Source organism: Anomalospiza imberbis, chromosome 18, assembly GCF_031753505.1.
Source record: "Anomalospiza imberbis isolate Cuckoo-Finch-1a 21T00152 chromosome 18, ASM3175350v1, whole genome shotgun sequence".
NCBI classification, from domain to species: domain Eukaryota; kingdom Metazoa; phylum Chordata; class Aves; order Passeriformes; family Viduidae; genus Anomalospiza; species Anomalospiza imberbis.
In genome coordinates, this window is record NC_089698.1 from 10,617,638 (window position 1) to 10,636,323 (window position 18,686).

Genomic DNA, 18,686 nt, shown 5'->3' on the forward strand with positions numbered 1-18,686 from the left:
CATCCTCACCCTCAGCAGCCCCACCCTCAGCATCCTCACCCTCAGCATCCTCACCCTCAGCATCCTCACCCTAAGCAGCCCCACCCTCAGCATCCTCACCCTCAGCATCCTCACCCTCAGCAGCCCCACCCTCAGCATCCTCACCCTCAGCAGCCCCACCCTCAGCATCCTCACCCTCAGCATCCTCACCCTCAGCAGCCCCACCCTCAGCATCCTCACCCTCAGCAGCCCCACCCTCAGCATCCTCACCCTCAGCATCCTCACCCTCAGCATCCTCACCCTCATCATCCTCACCCTCAGCATCCTCACCCTCAGCAGCCCCCAGCGGGTACCTGAGGGGAGGGGCGGGGCGGGGCACGCGAGGCCGCGAGCAGGTGCGCCCCGCCCCCGCCGCCTCCAAGGGCCAATCAGCGAACGCGGAGGCGCCCCTCGGGGCCGTGGGCAGAGGGGGTGGGGCGGGGCCTCCCTCCCCTCACGCCGCCCCGCCCCGTCCCCTCAGCGCGGCGGTGAGCAGCGGCCAGGGCGTCGGTTTAGGTTATTTATTTGTTTATTTGTTCCTCCGGCCGCCCTGAGGCACATGAAGGCGATTATTTGCAGTATTTGTCGGTGTCTAGGTTCTTGTTCGCGGGGTTGTAGGGCGCCTTGGCGAAGCACATGGCAGCGGCCCGGTCGCAGTTGCAGATGAAGTTGGCGCAGTCCTTGTTCTCACCTGGAGGAGAGAGAGGAGCGGTCAGAGCCCGCGGCTCCTTCGCCAGGCGCTGCAGTGGCTCGGGCTGGCATTTCTGTTGTCACGGTGTGCCCGTTTCACTGCTGCCATCGTTTTGGGGATGCACAGGCTTCTGCCCACTAACCCCTGCCCGAAAGCTGTGTGTTCCTCCCAAACCAGCTCTGTCCTTGCCCCTTTGTCCCTTCCCTGCAGCCCTATTTGCCAAGCTCTGCTCTTTACTTCTGTTCCAGAGCCCTGTAAAGTCTCCACTATTCATCAGAGGTGTCTGGCAGAAACTGTATAACAATGCCAAGTTAACATGCTGATCTCTTGGATGCTGCCATTAGAAGGCCTCCCAGAAAAGTACTCAATCCCCTGAAGACCAGACAGGTTTCTCTATATTCTGCTGTACCATATATCTTCACAAACTTTGAATTGTGGGCTATATAGAGAATACTCATTCCAGTGCCTGTGTGAGGTGCCCTCTTTCTAACAACCAGGTCCCCTGGCAAGAACTTGCACTGTGCCTTCCTGCCCCAGCAGCGTGAGTGTGACACAGCCCTGCTCTGTCCTAGGAGAGGCTGGAGAACATCTGGAGGGAAGTGGAAATGGACGTACTGCTACATGTGATCTGCTCTTCAGAGCAGCTGAAGCGGTACAGCTTAGTGTAGGGGTTGTCCAGGAGGAATTTGCAGGAGTCCATTTTCATTGCCTGTGTGTAGCAGTTATCGTGTACTTGGCAGCACCTGGGAAACAAGGAGAAAAAGGTTAGAAAGTACCAGAATCACAGGTTCAATGGACCTGTAAGACACACAAATACATTAGATTTGCTTTGACAAAGCTCTTGACAATAAAAAAAAAGATACGCAGTGATAAGAGGGCAGACACAAAGGACCTCAAAGGGATACAGTTGTGCCAGCTCATGGTCCAAGAGGTGTCTGGTACATATGTATTTATGGGAGCATCTTCACAGTTGTCTACTGAGCACCGGGAAAGCAAAAGCCAGTGTTTACTCTACACTTCCCCTCAGTGCCTGGTAGCTGACAAGCTCTCAGCCAACACAATCCAAGACTTGGCTGCCAGATCTGTGTGTGTCTAAATTGCCCATGCCATTTCCTAGCATTTTGCAGCCCAGCCTGTATATGTTGATGGTCAAGCACCAGGCAGAGTGTGCAGAGTTGCGTCCATGCTGCTGGCACCGCACTGTTGCAAAATAAAATGCTGGAATGAGCACACTGTGCCATAGAAGAGCTACTGTAATTATATTTTATCTTAGTAATAAGGCATCAAGGTGTGATAGCACACATTCTTTTTCCCCTGAATCCATCTGTGAAAGAAAGCTTCCTTCACAGCAGCCAGAGAGTTTTGTAAACATTCATAGGCAGGGCCAGCTGGAATGAAGCTGAAGCAGAAAAGTACAAGCAAGGAAAGAGGTTTGTAAAAGCAGTCTTATAAACCTGTCGAGCTCGTCCACTGGAGTGCCGCTGCCCCCCAAGCCACAGTAGCAGCCGTAGTGGTTGAATTCCAGCAATGGGTGGCTTTCGGGCAGGGTGCACATGATCATTTTGCGGAACAGCCACACGGCCCGGGACGAGACCTCAGCGCTGGCTGCGCCCACTGGGGAGAGACACACGGCGAGGTTAGAGTCAGGTTTGGGGTTACCGGCGCCAGGACGAGGGCACCTACACCTACCTGACAGCAGGAAAAGCAGGGCCAGGAATTTCATTCTCGCAGGTCTTGACACAACACTGGTGCTAAGGGAAATGAGTCTTTATACAACAGGCTCACCTTGACATGGGTATGAGATAAAACAGCCAGTATTTATGTTACTAAATGCAGACTTCTTCCATCAGAGGCTGTGGCGTGACCAGTTGAAGGCCAATTGAGTTAAATCCATAAAAGCCCGAAAGGCAAATATTTGCTCTCTAGATTTTTGCTATAAAATTCTTGTAGTACTACCATTAGAAGTCAGCCTGAAAGATCTGGATATTTTTAAGGGCTCTCTACTAAAAAATAATAGCAGTATGGTAGTTAAGTTGGACGTTTCTGGCACACTAGTAACCACCTGCCACTAATACTTGCATCCTCTTTTTATGGTATCCCATGTATCATTAATCCTGTATCTCTCCATGGGTTCTCCTGGCATAATCCATAGAATAAGATACAGGTTGTCCATTCACATCAAATGACCATTTGGCATGAGCTCAACTGAAATAAATAAAATCAAGCTATTCTTTACTTTAGAACCACAGAGGAGAAGGAGGTACTACTAGGTAGGAAATAGGACCCAAGTGACCTGGAAAAATTTTAGGTGGGTTAAACAAGGAATAGTATCTGGTTTTATGTGGCCTTAAGCAATCTATATTGGAAATGAACCAGGCTTGGAAGTTTCAACACACGCAGCAGACTTCAGTGACTTAGAGCAGTTTCTCTTTCTCCAACACCAATGCAGAACCCAGTTAAGAACCTTTGGTTTTCTATGCCATGGGATGAGGAAAGTTGGGAACCGTGAAAGAAGCTCAAAAAATGGGTAAGAAAAATCTTCCTGGAATCAGTCAGGGATAAGTAAAAACACTGCACTCATATTTAGATTCCAGAGGCTCTGGCATTTCAGGGCTATGGGTTTGGCATTTTTACACGCTCAAGATACAATTCCTAGACATGGTTATGAAGTCTGCATTGATTTCCAAAGCACCAAACAAACCCTCAGCTTTTAAGAGCAGAGGAGGATGCAAAGGCCACCTTTCTGCAATAGCCTAATACAGCAGGGTGTTCATGCAGGAAGCTTTGGGCTCACATCCCACCGTAGGTTCCAAAAGGGGTGATGAGGACACCTTCCTCCTCATAGGGTCTGAAACTACACCAGGGTACCCACAGTACCTGGTGGATGTTGACATATACATAGGACATCTAGGGAAAGCTAGACATGGTGCTGAACAACCAGACCCATTCCGACTTTTTTGATCTCTTCCAGCGCTCCCATTCTGGGGCTCCCCACTCATGGGTTACCTACAGCTGAGTAGTTGCTGAGTTGATTTAAGATTCTCAGTGTTCTAACCAAGTATTGAACAAACATTAAAGGTTGATGTAAAGGACAATCTGTACCAGTTAGTTCAGAAAAAATAATTTTATCTTTTGCCCACAGATGAATCTGCCAACTTTCCCTTCAATATCCACTTAAGAGTTCTCTGTCTTCTCTGCTTTTAACTTTTTAATTAAAAAAAAAATTGTTTTCTTACCTATGAAACGTAGGAGTCTAGTTCCCTTTTCTTCTGTTCTCAGTATCTGATGTACTATTGATGTTTCCTAGAAAGTTTCCAGTTAACTGGCCTTTTTAAAATTGTAAGTCAACAATTTCTTACATTTTTAGTTCAACAAAAGGATCACCAAGTGTGGGAAAGCAAGCACATGAGTATTACAAGAGTGCCTCATGAGAAAACTCCCAGCAGGGTAAAGATTTTTCCAGCAATGTTATTTTTGGTTTCCCCCAACCTGTGCTGTATACAGAGCCACTGGTCCCCTGGTACACTTGTGAGCACATTTCAACCTATACCTAGTTCCAATTTATAGGCTTAAGCCTTAAATTGTTTTAAAGACTTTTTTATAAGCCCTATTGCAGAGTTCCCTACTATTCCATACTGTTAAAATTCTCCTTTCTCTCTTTTGTCTGTTAAGGACTTTACTCTTTCCCATCTCAACATTTTACCTCCTTACATCTAGCTTCCTTGGTCCACCACAGTCAACTGAATCCAGGGTATGTGCTAAACCTGTAAGCACCACATTATCGCCTTTTCTGAACCTACAAATACTTACACAAAAACTCTGTAAAGAGACACAATCTCTACTAAAACCAGATCTGCCTCACATTATAAACTGGCCACTGCCAAAACGTGGGAGCAGAACAGCAAGTCAGAGACCTGCCCGGGGCTTTTATCCTTAAGGCAGGATGCAACTCCTTCCAGGTCCAGAAATCTCCCCCAGTGGAAAACCTCGCGCCCTCAAATAATGACAGAGAAGGACAGTTTTCAAATAATTTATTAGGAATTTAAAACTGAAATCTGGAAAAAGGGTTACAGGTGTGGAGAGAACAAACACTGGAGTGTAATAACTTACTGGCTTAAAAACACAGCTTTATTTCTTTTAAAAAAAATGCCCACCCTGAAACCAGAGCCCCAGCCTCCAGGCAGTGGCCAGAGAGTGACTCACAGCCCAGCAGCAGCACAGCTGGCCCGGGATGTCTGGAGGGGGCACGGAAGCAGCTCAGCGCATACACCAAGAGGGAGGAAAGCGCTGTCCGCAGACCCAAATTTGAAGTATATAGAATAAAAATAAACCCAATAAAATGCAGCTCTTCTTTAATTAGGAAATATTTAAAAAAACAGACATACAGACTCTTGTCTCAGTAACAAAAATTATTGCTTTGTGTTTTCAGTACTGATCTGTTAAGTACCTTCTTACCTAAACAGAACTCTCCAAACGCATCGCCCAAGTCAGGACAAGTTCCAGCAGACGGGGGAGAGATAGAAGAGAAAAAGGGCCCTGTGGGCACTGTGGCCCTCCCAGTCCTTTTCTAAATGCCCATCTCCTTTACAGGGGCTCAGTTTGGGGGAAGAGAGGGAATGATTTTTAAAACTTAAGATGAAGCTTTTATTTCCCTGGGAAAAGAGTTTGGCTGCATCTTAATAAAAGGCTTAATCACCCCCCTTAACAAGGTCTTTGGTTCACTGAAATCCAGACCCAAACCTGCCCCATGTACTCCTGCTGGAGGCCTCCCCTGGCAGAGTGCTGGCTGGCAGAGGCCTGGACCGTACCAGGGGAAGCCCTAAGCAGGTTCTGGAGAAGGGACCAGATCACCCCGCACAGGACAATGGACAAATTCCCACAGTCTTCAGAACACAGAGTAAAGCAAACGGGAAGCTGCAATTCTATAATTCATATAATCCCTGAGAAGCCCTTAACCCGCCCCCAAATCACCACCCTAATGCTTTTCTCCCCTGTTAATGAATCCCCATCCCAGAGCCCTGCCCTTCACAGAACGACTACCCAAATCTCCCCTGGCTGACACCCCTTCCGATACCCTCGCCTCCGGAGGAGGATCCCCTTTCCCAGGAAATCTTGACGCAAGCGATAAAGTTTGGAGAGTGAATTCCTTTCAAAGTAACCAAGACAAGCAACGGCAGCAAAGCCCTTTCCCTAAGCCAGCCCAGAGCCGGTGCTACGGAGCCCAGGGATGGAGTCTGTACATCAAGCAATTGGAAGCAGCTTTAACCCGCTCAGCAAAACAGCCGATGGCTGGTACGTTTCACCCCGCCCGCCCCCCACCCCCCCTTTCATCTCATCTCATCAGAGGTCTTAAAATCTTACAGTAAAAGGTGTACAAAAAAAGAACAAAGTCCTGTCAGGATTCTGCTGGAGAGTATTGCTCACGCTGCGGCACCAAGTCCAGGACCTGGAGCTGCTCCTTGGAGCCAGGCTGCCGGCAGCAGCCAGGTTCAGCTCACGATATTTACATATTATACAGGAGGAAAAAGAAAACCCCACGTAAAACTAAACCTAGGAAAAAAAAAATCTTTCAGCTGTAAGGATAGTGTTTTTCACTTAGCAAAATATACATTTGTTTTGTTCCATAGCGATGTCCAACGTTTTCGGATCCTTGGAGTTTCACACTTTTCAAAGCCTCACATTTACAAAACAGAAACAATTAAAAACAGTTTCTTTAAAAAAAATAGAAATACAGCAGTTCCTCTCAGCCTTTGCTCTCTCTCTGTCTCTTTCTTCCCTTCAGAACTGCATTCTTGTTACATACCGTGCTTTAAAAACACTGACGACAACAACAACAGAGTTGAAAATATTCAAAACAGTTTCAAAGCCAAATAAAAATACTCCTCAATGAAAACTACCTAACACAATCACAAAGCCAATTCATAAAATATGTCTACTAGCTCGGGAAAGAGCAAACAACAAAAAGAAGGGGCAGCCCCCAAAAAAGATAAAAAAATAAAATAAAAAAATAAAACTAACAGCTAATAAAATAAATAAAAGAAGAATCAGTGGGCTGGGGGCAGGGAGGGGGAAGCGTAAACCGTCGGTGGTTAGTAGGAAAGCGAGATGATCTCCTCGGGTTCAGTCCAGTGTGGTCTGGTCAAAGGGAGGGATCGGGCAGGGCGGCAGGAGCCTGGCAGCCAGCCGGCAGTGTGCAGTTTGATTCAAGAGAAAAGTAACCTTGGCTCATCCCCCGAGGCTCACCAGATCCTCCAGCCACTCGCTGTCCTCGGTTAGGTCACTGGGGAATCTGCGGGAAACAGCAGGGGAGGGAAGGGACAGGGTCTAGAACAACCACAGCTTTCCTCCTGGGGTTTTCTTCTGGTGTGATCTGACAGAAACACCCAACACCCAAACTTTGCCCCAACACAGTCTTGTTCTGCACATGGCTGGCACAGGGACAGGGCATGGCAGGGATGTTTCTGTCTTCAACGGCAATGTGCAGGCCTGGGAAACAAGTCCCACACACCACGTGGCCTGGTCCCTGTGAGGGCTGGGACATAGCAGAGTCCAGCCATTTTCCCAGCACTCAGCTCAGTCCAGCCCTGCCAGGCTGCCATGGGCTCCTGTCTGTGGACACTGTTCCCTCCAGTTTTTTTGAAAAGCTGATTTCTTACTTTTTTTTTTTTTTTTTAATTTTAAGCCAGCTAACTTCAGTCACATTTACAAAGCAAACAAAGACTATTCACCAGTTCCCTCTCAGCCCATCCAAGGACCAATACCAGAACTGATCAGATTGTCTTTCTGCCCTTTTCCCAGGCAGGAGATGAAAAACTTCACTTGCCAGAGACTGGTCTCGGCAGCAGCGAGAACAACCAGCTGCATGGTGGAGGCTTCCCCAGCCACACAGAAGAGCCAAGCTTGTCTCTCAGATCACTGGGTTGTGACTCTGGCCAACCCTGCAGATGTTCTCTCTTTTTGACAGTGCTTCATCTTCTTCCTCTTTGTGTCAGACACTAAGACACTCTCCACACCCAGCCTGGGGAGTGTTCAGTAGGAACCCAACCTGCCAAGCCTCCTGGTTCAGGAGAGAGCTCATGCTGGCCACAGGACTCCTCCCACAGACTGGGCCAGGCCATGGAGCCTCACAGCAACATTCACAGCTTCAGCTGAGAGCCCAAGCACAGGGACCAGCTCAGAATCTCACTCCTCTCTCTCATTACCTGCTCCTGTTCAAAGCTGTCTTACCTCCTGCCTCCTTGGTCCCCAGCTTCAGTGATACCCATTGGTAAAAGCTGTTGCAATCAAGGGACCCTGTGAAGAAAGAGTTAAAACCCCACTCTTAAACAAAAGAACAGTGAAGAAGAATTGCTAACACAACAAATTCAGTCATGGCCCAGATGACAGAGTAAATGTTTTCATTTGGAGGTGCCAGATCTAAGATCACATCGCCCTGCAGAATCCTGTATCAGGGCCAAGATGGACTCCTGGAAAGCCTGAGCTAGATCAGGGAAAGGACTGGAGATCAGAACCTTGAGTGGTGATCAGAGAGAGCCAGCAGAAACCAAGCATGTGGGCTCCAAGTGAGCTGCTGCACTCTGCATCGTCCATCCAGGTGTGAGGCTCAGCAGTGGCACAGCCAATGCTGCAGTGGGTGGTATTTCATAACTAGAAAACAGACTGTGGGCTGAGGGGGCTGCCCGCTGCTGCTCACCTCCCTCACCACGAGGAGACACAGCCCACTCCCCATCTCCCTCCCTCCACAGAGGGCGCAGGGAGCACTCACCCCTAGGCTGTGTCCAAAGCCGGTGCTCGGGGCTGGACTGGCAGCGCTGATGTAACTGCTGACCCCTGAGTCCTGGTTGGCTGCTCCATAAAGCTCTGCCATCGGCCCGGGACTGGTGGTGCCCAGAAAGCCACCGGTGCGACTGGGGGTGGAACCTACAGCAGGCAGCAGAACTACGTAGTGAAGATCCCAAAAATGCAACCCCGTCCCACCCCCCCTCCCGCAGCCCCTTGGCAAACCTCTGTGACAGGACCCGTGCTGGGAAGGAAAGTGGAGTTACCTGTCCCTCGCACCACGGCCGCTGCAGCCGCTGCTGCTGCCATCGGTCCATACGCAGTGAGGGGGATTGCTGGAAAAGAAGGAACAGGCATCTCAGGAGCACCGTGGCTACATGGGAAACTCCTCAAAGGGAGCCTGCATTTCCTGCTGCAAAATACTGGGCTCACACATGTGTATTGGCTTAGTGCACCACAGAGGACATTAAAGGATGACAACAGGGAAGTGCATAGCCCTGAATTTATCAGTGTTCTTTTGCACAGCCAATGTCCAGGGGAATGCACGAGCCATGCTCTGTCAAGCCCACATCCCAGAGCAGCCAAAGGCATGGTGTGCAAGAGCTGAATGAGAAGTGGGCAATTTCAGATGTATCTTGTCACTACTAAGCTTGCAAGATGCAGTTAATCTGAAGCTACAGATCCAGATTTTGGCAGTAAACGTGGAGAATGGCAACAGCTCAGGGGAAGCAGCTGAAGCTTAAGATCCTGAGGCTCAGCCCCTCCTCTGTCTCTTGTTAATAATCTTGAATAACAGTTTAATAGCCTTTTTCTCCCTATTTCTTTGCTCAAGACATACCATTCTCCCCACACTGAGTTTTGCTCCTGATTGCTCAAAACCTCATTGTTCCATGTAGAAAAGCAGGAAATATATACCTAGGGAGCAGGAACTAGAAATGGCTTAATTAAAACAGTAAGTCTTAATTTATATGTAGCAGTTCTAATTCCCAACTCTGCTGCCACAGGCATTCAGCCCTCGGGGCAGGAGGCATCTAGCCAGTATGTTTCTCTTTGCCCTTAAAATGACTGGGTCAGCATTTCATGCTTGAATGTGAAATTCACTGTGATTCTGTTTAGAGCACCATAAAAAGAGGTCAGAACAAATCAATCGCGTAAAGGCTGAAACCCAGACTAGCTTAGGAGGGAATATTTAGTAGCAGGCACCAGCCTGTGTCAAGCAAACGTCATACGAGGCTTCTATCTGGGTTAGCTGCTCATTACAGGCCCTGGGCCAATGCAGGCATGTTGCTGCTTCACATCACCCCCAAAGATGCTGTTCTGGGAAAGAAAGGCTGCTGGCAGCCACCCTCCTGCCCCATCCCTGCTGCAACTCCCTAACACATGAGTGAATGTGGTTTTACTGAGAAAGGAGGCAAGGTCATCTCAAAAGCTCCAGCTCTTTTTCCAAGAAAAATCCTTCTTGCCTTTGCAGTCTCATCTGCTGAGACACCAGGTTTGTGTTGCGGTGACAAAGCACGTGTGCGTGCATCCCTGCCTGTGCCGTCCCCTCCTCTTGGCTCCCCTCACAGAGCCGTGAAGCGCAGCCCGTGTGTGCTGCAGCCACTCGAAGGCACAAGGGCCCTCGAGCGCACGGCTCGCTGGGCTCTGCCCTCCGCAGGGCCAACTCCAGCCTATACATGGGAACCGCAGCCGCGGCCCAGCCAAGCGGCTGCGCAGCGCTTGCTTAACAGGAGGTAAGCGTATCGGGAGGAAAGAATGCCACGATCCCCAGCTGGTACTTCAGCGAGACACTCGGGACTGTAAGCTAGCGTGGCACCCAGCCAGGACAGCAGCATTAGTAACGTCTTGTCGTGGAGAGCCCTGGTGCACCCCAGCCACCAGTGACAGCCAGGCCCTGGGCGAGTCACTTCTGCTAGGAAAAGGCACAGGACAGCCCGGGGTGGACATGGAGGGAAAAACTGTTCTACCAAGTCACCAACATTCCTCCACAAATGTGATGGGTTTTGCAGAAAAACACACAGGTAAATAAACAACTGGACACGCTTCTGCTTTGCTTGCCAAGCAGAAGGCTCAAAGGTGCTTATGCAGCTGCATACATGGTGTCAGGGAATGGTTTTGTTATGAGGGAAATGGGATTTAGTTTTCCCCTACCTCCCTCAGGGAAATTTGTTCATTGGTGGCTGCCAACCTCAGCATCCTCACAAACAGAGTCCCTGAGGATTAACATAGTTTTGTGCCACAGAAACTCCCTTTCAATCCTGTTTGTACTGCTAATTCCAGAAGAGCTTCCTAGGAAGGTTTTCCATACCCCTTTGCAGAGATTCAAACCCTGAAACAGGTGGGGCCAAGGAAGCACTGGGAATGAGGCACACTATGGAAATGAAATGGCACATGGGGAGCAGGGTGCTACACAAAGCCGCTTTTCTATGACAGAAACCAGGGACAGGACAGAGCTGGGGAAAACATGGCCATGGAGGGGAGAGTAGATAGAAGGAACATCACGTAGGGAGAACACACTGCACACACCCCAGGGGCTGAGGATCCGGAGGGCATTTGCACTTTGAGGACACTGAGGACAATCCTCTGCTCCTATTTTGTTCCACAGCTCCCTGCAAGCACTGCAGGACTTTGCAAGGTCCCACCACATTCACTCCTACCTGGGAAGCCTGTGTGGGGGTATCTGGGGAACTGCACCACTCAGAGCAGGAAAAGCATTCCCGGCAGCCCCTCTCCCAGGGAAATGGGATTAGAGTAACCAGGAGTGCATCCACACCCTCTCCCTCCTCCCAGCACTCCAAATTTCATCCTTGCAACAGCTCAGGTTAAAGCCATTTGTAGACCTGTGGAAGTCACCCTGCTCTCTGCAGCTTCCATATCTGGTTTACATACAGCCTGGGGCAAGGAGCTAAAAAATGAGGCAAGCAGCAGGAAAGGACCTGCAGGGCCCTCTTCAGAGGCAATACACATGGCTCTGATTGCCTCTCCATCTTTCCATCCCCAACTTTGGATGGAGCTTATCCAGATGAAAGAGGAAATAAGGCACATTTCCAGTCTAACTGCACCAGGCTGTGGAGCAGCAACACCACTGAAACAGCACAAAGCCCCCTTCTCCCCTTCCAGCTTGTGAGTTTAGGAAATGAGTGGGACTGACCTGTGAGCTCAGGGAGGACGGGGGCACTCGGGAGAGGGGTCCGCTCTACACGGAACTCTAAAAACGAAATGCAAGACAGCTTAGGAACTCATCAAACGCCCCGAGGGAGACCCCCAGAGACACAGCAGCCGGGGTCTGCTGGGGGAGCAGTCTGCAACCAGACTGCGACCAGGCCAGTGTCTTCTTTAAACTGATTTATAACTGGTGCTGAAAGGTGCTGGACTCCTGCCCTGAAGGCTGAAAGGATCCATTTATCCTTGGATAAATGTGGCCAGGGCAGGGCCAGTTCAAGCATCACTGTGTAGCCTCAGGTCTGCCCTGGAGCATCGCTCTGCGACCCGGCCAATCTGACCTCTCAGCAGCAAGGCTAGTGTGTGCTCAGTATGTGCCACACTCAGCCTGGCACAGGTTTACAATGAGGGACTTGAAGCCACTACAGCTAGATTCATGGAGAGCTTCCAGACAGCCAGGAGGCAACAGCAACTTTCAGCCAGTCAGCCTGGGCTCACCTCAGACAAAGAAGAAACTTCCCATTCCCAGCCCTTAATATCAAAACTTCATATATCAACCATCACACAGAGGGATGGAGTAAGGAAGGGATGCTCAGAGTTGCCACAACTCTAGAAAATAGCAATAGCAATAGTACAGTGTGTCCCTTAAGTGTGCTCTGCCTCATTCCCCGGCCTGGCAGAGAGCAGGAGGGGAGGCCACACAGCTCTGAGCAGCTGTGGCACAGCAGGTTCCAGCCACTGATCGCTGAATCCATGTTCTCAGCACATGGCACTATTAGAAGCTTGAAACCACCCAGTTTGCAGGGGATCTGCAGCCCCCTGGCTCAGCAGATGCTTTGTGAAGGCTGTGAGTGGTCTAGGCACTGTTCAGAATACAACTGCAGTGCTGCAGGCACCTGCCTTTCGTGTGCCCAGGAGATCCCTGGCACATGGGGTTTAACATTCTGTGCTACTTTCAGAGTGGTGGCAACTCTGGTAAAGAGAGACAGACACACACAAAGGCAGTGAGACAGGCAGAGCTGCGGGGCCCTTCTGTGTCACAGCAGCAGCCCTGCAGAGGAGGCCAGCAGAAAGGACGTCGGAGCAGCCTTGGGCTTTTCCTGCCACTGCAGTGTGAGGATAATCCTAATGAAGGACAAGCTGTTCCCACCTATTCCAGGGCTTCTCCAATCCCCCTTCCACATCCATCTCCAATTTAAAGAAAGACCAAACAGGGGAAAGGGTGAAAGGGGCAGAGCCTGGGTTATAGATCATGCCAGGGGCTCCCATCACCTGAAGGCACACCAAAGAACAGAGCAGGGAGCTCCACTCACCAGGGAACTGGTAAGTGTAACCAGGTGCAATGCCAGTGTAACTTCGACTCGCGTAGGTGGCAGCTTGGAAGCCCGGATAACCTGGGGAAGAGAACAGGACTCCGTTACTGCAAGCTGGCAAGGTCTGGCTGCTCATGAGCAGCATGAGCATCCTTTGGCATTAGACAACAGAAAGGGGTAACAGCAGAAGCCCCAGGAGAGTGCTGGGCAGAGCGCACAACACGCGCGAGCCTGCAGAGGAGTTTCAGCAGGCCCATTTAATTTTAACTTGTTCCAAACATGTAAGGGCATGGAGATTTCCTTCTCAGACTCACAGCTCTGCAGACTAAGGCTTTGTGATGCATCAGCTGGATTTACAAACAGGAGATCAGGAACGAAAGGGCATTTGAATGGCTGAGTCACTTTTGCACTAGAAGGGTTGGTGAATGCAGTTACAAAGAACATTTCTTCATGGTGCAGGCAGGAGCACAAGTCCTGCTCTTCCCCAGGAAGCTGACCACCTATAGGAACAAGCCTGTGAGAATGCAGGGCATTGACTCACAGATGAATATTTGATTTGAGTTCTCCCAAGACAAGAGTCCGTGGATTTCCCAGTGACTCAGTTTGAGTCTTGCTGCTTTAAAATTCAGATGGTTTAGTAAAGGTAAAACCACAGGCTGGAGATTTATTTTTCTTCAATAAGTCAAGTGAAAACACTGGTGGAAAAATGCCCTTTTGGGGGTTTTGTTCAGTGACTAACTGCTACTCAGCAGGCTTAGCACAGAGAGCCAGGCTGAGTACACCCTGTCCAGCAACACCAGCAATGATCCTGAGCAAGCAGTGCTCTTGGGTCAGCTCAGTCCTGGCTCCACTGAAAGTGAGAAGAGAGAGAAGTCAGGACCAGCACCCACACTGGAAGGATCATGCTGACTCTCAGATCTAGGCATGAGGTTTTGTGATCCTGGAAGACAGGGCTACAAATAACTTTTGTTTTTCATTTTTAAATTTTTATCTGAATGCTTTTGTCTTGGGAGCATTGGTAGACATAAAACCCAGCCTGCTTGTCACCAGCTTGTCCTTACAAGACAGTCCTCTTATAAATGTATAGCTTTCCCTGCAATACCAGGTATTTGCTGTATTTGAGAGCATGGGAACAGAGTGAGACAACACTCAACTAGAACTTTAAGGGCATTTTAACAGTCTTTAAATGGCAGTGAGGACACTGCCGTTAGACCAACCACTGCTTCAAGTGGAAGGTTAGCAGCTCTTTAATCAACTAATTCATCAGAAAGCCTGTACAAGTGTAGGATGAAGATGCCTGGGTACAGATTACTCCACACTCAGCTCTGCAGTTACATCCTATTCCAAATGAAGGAACTGCTGTCCATGTGCCACGGCATTGCGGGTCCGTGGAGGAGCTGCCGAAGGGCAGAATCGCCCCGCAGGGGCTGTGCCCAGGCAGCCCGGCTGTCGCAGGGCAGCGGTGGCACGTTTGCAGTTTTTCCAGGTGCCACCAGAGGGCAAGTTGCGATCGCGAACAGGTCCCGGCGGCCCCGCACGGGGAGCGCTGCCCTCGGCCGCCCCGCCGCTCCCGGAATAAACCTCTAAGCTGCTGCCTGGCACGGCCGGGAGCGGGGGGAGCGCGGCAGAGCTGACCGGCGGCTTACCCAGCATGCCGATCCCCAGCATGAAGGCATCCATCCCGTAAGGCATGACTCGGGACCGCCCTCGTGCAGAGCCCGTTGGGGACATCACCTCCTTCGGCTGAGCTTTTTTACACTCCACCTGCCACAGGAAAGTAAGGATCAGGCTCGCCTGTCACAGGCTGGATCACAGACTGTCACAGGACACGGCCACAGAGCACAGGCAGGTCAGGCAGGGCTGCCTGCGTGACAGCACGTCCCAGCTCCAGCCACCTCTGTCACTGCTCCGCTGCCCTTCTCTGGCATTGCTGTCCCCAGCCCACATGGTGCCAGCCTTCCCTCTTGCTCTGCAGCCAGCACAGGCAATGAGGAGTTCCAACACTGCTTTTCTCCTCGTGGTGTTGCCCTTGATGTTCTACCTGACCCTGCACTAGGGCCTCAAAGCCTAATTTTCCTCATTTCTGAATAAAGGTAAAACCCACCCCCTCACAGGCCACTACAAGGTTTTGTTTAACTTCAGAAACTCCAAGTGCAGTACAACTCCTTGTTTAGTTAGCTGTCCTCCTTGAGAACTCAGTATTATGCTTGCTCACTCCCATACAGCGAGTTTCTTCCCCAGACTGACTGCTGTGATTTTTAGGAAAAGACTCAATGTGATTCCCCACTGCAGAGAGGATGCGTCAGGACCCAAGTGCCTCGCACCCTGCCTCTGTGCCACTGCCCTGCTCTCTCCCACACCTCTGTCCCCGCTGCCCCAGGTTCTGCCCCAGACACTCACCATTTTGTTGTTGATCTCATGGAAGTGGATTTCACATACTTTTTCCACAATGTCTTCACTTTCAAATGTGACAAACCCAAATCCTGAAGAAAAAGCAAAACTCCCTGATCAGGTCAGACCTCTCACAGTTTGAACCCTCTACTCACAGCCTTTTATTGGCAGGAGAAAAGGAGAGTACAATCAGCCCTGTCAAAAACAGCTGTCACTCATCTCTCTTCAGCAAATTCTACTTTTATGTACAAGAACAGGACTGTCCTCTTACAGATTGTCCTCTCCTACTCATCCCGTACTTCCCACCCACTCTGAACCCAATTGGTCCCAAATTCAGGTTTGTTGTTTCTTTTGTTGTTTTTTTTTTTTAACTTTGCTATTTGCAAGGCAAACCACATGGCTGGTAACACTGGGGAGGATCTGGGCAGATGCTCACACAAAGAATCGGTGGGGAAACCAACAGCTGCTTGCCAGGACATCACCACCCTCGCTAAACGCACCCCACCAGCAGGAACACCCTGCAGCTCCCTCGCAGGCACTGGCCATAAAGCCTTGTGTGAGCAGGCACAGATCAGCAGTGCAGCTGCACACAGCAAGGCAGATACAGGCACAGTGATTTGCAAAGTTTCACCAAAGTAAGGTTTGTATCTGGGGTAAGACAGGACAGCGTGTTCCTGGCCCCTGGCCCACGCTCACACCTCCTTTCTCTCACCAACCCCTTTGCTGACAGTTTTGGCAAAGCCCAGCTCGGGTGGGCAGACTGAACTCCTCTAAGCTGACTGCAACCATTTCCGGAGTACTGAGGCAGGTGGGAGGATGTCTTAAAGCTTGCTGTACAAGCAAGCTGGGATTAAGCAGAACTTTCCGCTTTCCAGAGCTGGCCAATTCCATGGCGCTGTAAAATAACATTCAAAAGCACACGGGAATCCACTGCCCAGAAGCCCACCTTTTCTCCACACTGCCAGAAACATCTCGCTATAAACTCCTCCATCTGTCTGTGCCCAGGTAGATTCACATCACTCACCCCAACACCCACAAGCAGAGGAGCTCAGGAATTCATCAGAAAAATGTCAAAAGCAGTCCTGAGCCCCATCAGACCCCCACCAGGCCTGCTATGCCCTGGGCTGAGCCCTCACTGTTGATACAGTGGCTGGCAGCTCTCCCTGCTGCCTCCCAAAATGCCCAGCAGCTCTAATTGGACCAGTGACTGGTAGGCACCCATGGAGGAACAGGGGTTAATGCTTCTTCCCTTTCAAGATGAAGCTGGAACAACATCCGAGGACTGCTGAGGCCTGGCAGTCAGAGTAGATTTAATGGCTTTAGAAAAAAGTAAAAATCTGAAGGGCACAGAGTGTAGCAAGAGCAGAAGGGAGAGTTCCCTCGCTGCTCTGGGGGCAGGAGTGCTTGGAAGTGCTTCAAACAACACACAGGAAAGCAGCCAGCATAGGGCTGTTACTGACCCTGACTGGGAAGAGGCTGAAGCTAAGTTTGCAGGTCAAGTTGTTGCTATTAAATCTCCGAGTTGGATGCAAGTGTCAAGCCCTGCCACACCACCAGGTAGTTGGTCTGAGGACTGACCAGGAGGGCAGAGACGCCCATGGATGGGCTGGATCCATATAGCACAACTAGTAGAGCCTTGCTCCCATCCTGTAACCAGACTCCACCAGCAGGACTCGGGTAAGAAAAGGTGACCTGGGAGCACAAGTGGGCTCCAGGCCGAGGAAGGGGCAAGAAGCAGGCTCTCTTCAGGCTCTCGTGTCAGCTTTCCCAGAGCTCAGATTACTCGGGACAAGGTAAGACACACACTGCAGGCTGGAGCCACGGAGGTGAGCATGCAGAGGAGGGGGCCGTCTCCTCTCACATATCTGCAACTCGACGAGTTTACAGCACAGGAAACGCACTGGACAAAAGCTCTCTGTGCTGAGAGGGCCACTGGCAAAAGATGCAGATGCAAAAGAATGGGGCGACTGGAGGCAAGATAGAGAGCAGCTGCAACCCGCATCCCCTGCTGCTGGGATACGGACCCCTCCCTAGGCAAGACAGGAGGCAAATCCTCTGCAGTAGCCTCTCCTAGGGCCAGAAGACAGCTCTCACCTCGGTGTCGGTTGGTTGTCTTGTCAAACATCAGCATCGCATCATCCACCTGCAAAGAGAATGGCTGCAGTCAGATTATTACTGCTGCGGCAAGCATCTACCAACACAACTGTTCAGAGCTTCCCTGGCCTTCCCAAACCTGAGGGGATCAAGATGAGACATCCTGTCCCCAAGAAGGAAACAGGGTGCACACATACGCAGTGCACATACGCTATCACACCAGGCACTTCCTCAAGCCACAACCAGCATGGTCCTGGTCCCCCCACCAGCCCGGGGCAGGTGCTGCTGGGCTGAGCCCCCTCGACCCAGCCCCTGGCAGCAAGCGACCCTGATTGTTTGCCTGCAGCTCCAGCCGGGGGCCAAGGAGCAGGGAGGGCATTGTTCCCAAATCCCGGCCTCAAAGGAGAGGAGAATCAAAGGGGGGCAGAGAAGCAAAGCTGGAGAGGGGAGAGGAATAAGGGGCCTCCCAGCGGTGGGGGAAGCGGAGGCCTCAGACAACAGAGCCTGCCTGGGAAAGCTGGGAAGCACCCCCACCCCCACCCCATGAGGAGCCTTTCCTCTAAGTGAGGTTTCCCACTGCTGGAGGCTGTAATTAGAGCAAATTTACTGCAAGGCCTGAGCAGGGCTGCCTTCCCGGGGGGGAGGGGCGGCCGGATCCCATCCCCCAGCCGGCCTGGGGCTGCTCTCCTCCCCAGCACATCACCGCCTGGTGCCACTTTTCCCCCCATCTTCCCGCGGGTGTTGCCTTGCGGAGCCGCATCCACTCCGCAGGTCAGCCCGAGCAGGGTTAAAAAATACACTTCAATCCCCTCCGTGTAAGCCCCAGTGTAAACCTGTCCCACTGACCCATCCCTCCTCTAATACCACTGCCTTAATCCGATTATGAAACTGGACGTGCAAGTGCTCAGGGGAGGTGGCAGCAGTCTCCGGCCAGCAGCTGCCCTGGCCCTCCTCCTTCTCCATGTGACACAGCCGCTCCCTGAGCGGCAAGCCCTGCACGCCCCCAACTCTACAGGATTACTCCCTTGCCTCGCCCAGGGAAGAATCTGCATTGCTGCCTCCTCCTGAACAGTCACTGGAGAGGGCAGAGTGCTGCCCCTGCCCTGGCACAGGCAGCCACGGGCTTTGCCCATGGAGACCCCACATCCCCAGTCAGGAAGGGGAGAGTCTCCTGCTCTCAGGCCCCCAGAACACCCACTCCACCTCAGGGCCAGGTGGATGGAAGGAGCCCTTACAGA

At 51.0% G+C, this 18,686-nt stretch overlaps 2 protein-coding genes across 14 annotated transcripts in view; both read right to left on the reverse strand.

Moving 5' to 3' along the window:
- Positions 1 to 524: 524 nt before the first annotated feature.
- On the reverse strand, positions 525 to 2,567 carry PLA2G1B (phospholipase A2 group IB). Of its 2 annotated transcripts, none has more exons than XM_068208968.1 (4): positions 2,495 to 2,567; positions 2,164 to 2,323; positions 1,325 to 1,452; positions 525 to 709 (listed from the first exon to the last, which is right to left on the reverse strand). In XM_068208968.1, exons 2-4 carry the CDS (start codon positions 2,268 to 2,270, stop codon positions 588 to 590), a joined length of 357 nt encoding a protein of 118 aa, XP_068065069.1. In that variant the 5' UTR covers positions 2,271 to 2,323; positions 2,495 to 2,567; the 3' UTR covers positions 525 to 587. The 2 variants fall into 2 exon arrangements, with proteins under 2 accessions (XP_068065069.1, XP_068065068.1); XM_068208967.1 differs by having other exon boundaries at positions 2,399 to 2,532.
- A 2,156-nt stretch (positions 2,568 to 4,723) lies between these two features.
- The window catches only part of MSI1 (musashi RNA binding protein 1), a 67,767-nt gene continuing 53,804 nt past the window's right edge, over positions 4,724 to 18,686 (reverse strand). For 9 of the 12 annotated variants that reach the window (XM_068208973.1, XM_068208978.1, XM_068208980.1 and 6 more), the window contains 9 exons: positions 17,449 to 17,497; positions 15,364 to 15,446; positions 14,610 to 14,727; positions 12,964 to 13,044; positions 11,640 to 11,696; positions 8,755 to 8,823; positions 8,475 to 8,647; positions 7,937 to 8,002; positions 4,724 to 6,998 (listed from right to left, as the gene is read on the reverse strand). In XM_068208973.1, coding sequence (XP_068065074.1) covers positions 7,961 to 8,002; positions 8,475 to 8,647; positions 8,755 to 8,823; positions 11,640 to 11,696; positions 12,964 to 13,044; positions 14,610 to 14,727; positions 15,364 to 15,446; positions 17,449 to 17,497 — 672 coding nt within the window. In that variant the 3' untranslated portion in view covers positions 4,724 to 6,998; positions 7,937 to 7,960. The remainder of the gene's footprint in view (positions 6,999 to 7,936; positions 8,003 to 8,474; positions 8,648 to 8,754; positions 8,824 to 11,639; positions 11,697 to 12,963; positions 13,045 to 14,609; positions 14,728 to 15,363; positions 15,447 to 17,448; positions 17,498 to 18,686) is intronic. The other 3 variants (XM_068208970.1, XM_068208972.1, XM_068208971.1) reach the window with 3 other exon arrangements.

What these genes read in the sequence shown, in the direction of transcription:
- PLA2G1B (XM_068208967.1), bottom strand. Translation starts at nt 2,432, where the DNA reads ATGAAATTCCTGGCCCTGCTTTTCCTGCTGTCAG. An exon ending in CCTGCTTTTCCTGCTGTCAG is followed by an intron (nt 2,324 to 2,398) that starts GTAGGTGTAGGT and finishes GTCTCTCCCCAG; the next exon opens with TGGGCGCAGCCAGCGCTGAG. An exon ending in AGAGCAGATCACATGTAGCA is followed by an intron (nt 710 to 1,324) that starts GTACGTCCATTT and finishes TCTCTCCTCCAG; the next exon opens with GTGAGAACAAGGACTGCGCC.